At 48.0% G+C, this 2,062-nt stretch overlaps 1 protein-coding gene across 1 annotated transcript; it reads left to right on the top strand.

Moving 5' to 3' along the window:
• Window positions 1-891: 891 nt before the first annotated feature.
• On the top strand, window positions 892-1,419 carry EMH_0081370 (uncharacterized protein; the record flags this gene model as incomplete). The annotated part of the gene is made up of 2 exons (XM_013500372.1): window positions 892-985; window positions 1,103-1,419. The coding sequence occupies 2 exons, from the start codon at window positions 892-894 to the stop codon at window positions 1,417-1,419; spliced, it is 411 nt and encodes a 136-aa protein (XP_013355826.1).
• Between the last annotated feature and the right edge of the window lie 643 nt (window positions 1,420-2,062).

Genomic DNA, 2,062 nt, shown 5'->3' with positions numbered 1-2,062 from the left:
CAGCAGCAGCAGCAACATCGAGAAAGAAAAAGATAAGGCAGAGACAACTAAGCAAATCATGAAGCAAACAAACCCCTAAACGCTAAACCCTAAACCCCAAACCCTAAACCCTAAACCCTAAACCCCAAACCCTAAACCCTAAACCCTAAACCGAGCATCCCTCACTGCCGCGCGTCAGCACAGTATAACACCCAAAGAGCCACCCCTGCAAACCCTAAACCCTAAACCCTAAACCCTAAACCCTAGACCCTAAACCCTAGACCCTAAACCCTAGACCCTNACCCTAAACCCTAAACCCTAAACCCTCGTGCACCTATGAATACGGCCTCGCCCCAAGTCGCAAAAGGATATTTGCTGAGGAGGTTATACCCCACCACCAGCTCAGCTGTAAACACCTGAAACACAAACCCTAAACCCTAAACCCTAAACCCTAAACCCTAGAGAGTTTATCCTAGGCTGTGGTTTAGGGTTTAGAGCTTAGGGTTTACCTACGTATAGATTGTCAGCTAACACATTCCCTAAACCCTAAACCCTCAGTTATACTCTACAATTAGGGTTTAGGGTTTAGGGTTTACCTCTGTGAGTATGGTCCAGTAAGAAAGGCCTTAAACCCTAAACCCTCAACTAACTAGGGTTTAGGGTTTAGGGTTTAGTGTTTACCTCTGTTAGTATGGTCCAGTAAGAAAGGCCCCTGGCTCTAAACCCTCAACTATATTCTACAACTAGGGTTTAGGGTTTAGGGTTTAGGGTTTAGGGTTTACCTCAGTGAGTATGGTCCAGTAAGAGAGGCCCCTGGCGCTCTTTGCTTTAAACACATTCAGCAGCTGGGGGCCCTTCACCACGAGGGCCCCCGCCAGGATAATTACGTTTAGGGTTAGACCCACAGACTGCATGCATGCATGCATGCAGCAGCAGCAGCAGCAGCAGCAGCAGCAGCAGCAGCAGCAGCAGCAGCAGCAGCAGCAGCAGCAGAAGGGGATGGGCGGTGATAGGGATTGAGGAGGAGATTATAAAGATACAGACAATAGATAAAACATAATGTGTATTTATTTATTCTTTTTCTAGGGTTTAGGGTTTAGGGTTTAGGGTTTGGGGTTTGTAGCTATTGCTGCCCATAACAGCAGCAGCAGCAGCAGCAGCAGCAGCAGCAAACGGCAGAAATACACCGCAGCAGCAACAAACCGCAACAGCAGCAGCAGCAGCAGCAGCAGCAATCCCGCAGCAGCCAACCGCAACAACGGCAGCAGAAGCAGCACAAACCACAGCAGCAGGCATCAAACGCAGCAGCAGCAGCAGCAGCAGTTGCAGCAGCAGCAGCAGCAGCAGCAGCAGCAGCAGCAAGGTGTAGAATACCTCTCTGAGGCATGCAGCAGAGAACTGCCATTCGTTATAAGCAGCAGCACAGCCAGAAGAAGCTAAACCAAACGACTGCAGCAACGAACCCAGCTTCATCCTGTGGGTTTAGGGTTTAGGGTTTAGGGTTTAGGGTTTAGGGTTTGTTGGTGCCCCGGAGAAGGACCTTCGCCACGAAGGGAAGAGGCTGCTGCTGCAGCTGCAGCAGCAGCAGCAGCAACAGCAGAAGCAGCTAATAGCTGCTGTTGCTGCAGTTCTTCTTTTCGTTGCTGCTGCTGTTGCTGCTGCTGTTGCTGCTGCTGCTGCTGCTGCTGCTGTGTATAGGCTTGCTGCTGCTGCAAGGGTTTGTAGATGAGTTGCTGCTGGTGCAGCAGCAGCAAAAATAAAAAATAAAGAAACACAGAAGGGGCCCTGGGTGTATACAGCTGAGCTGCCTATACACCTGAGCTGCGCATACACCCCAGCTGGTGGTTGGTGGTTATAAAGGCCCAAAACGAACGCAAAAAAGACAAATATATAAATAAAAAATAAATTAATTAATTTTATTTAATTAATTTAATTTATTTATAAAATAAAAACACAAAAATACACATATACACCGACACACTACAACCGCATACTCACCAGTAGCTGGGGGGGGCCCCCAAACCACCACCCATACCTTCTCGTTGCTGCAGCAGTTTAATTTGTTTTTTTAATTTATTTTATT

The sequence above is a fragment of the Eimeria mitis genome, genomic scaffold (genome assembly GCF_000499745.2).
Source record: "Eimeria mitis Houghton genomic scaffold, Emh_scaff5329, whole genome shotgun sequence".
Taxonomy (NCBI): Eukaryota; Apicomplexa; class Conoidasida; order Eucoccidiorida; family Eimeriidae; genus Eimeria; species Eimeria mitis.
This window is presented reverse-complemented; position numbering and strand designations above follow the sequence as displayed.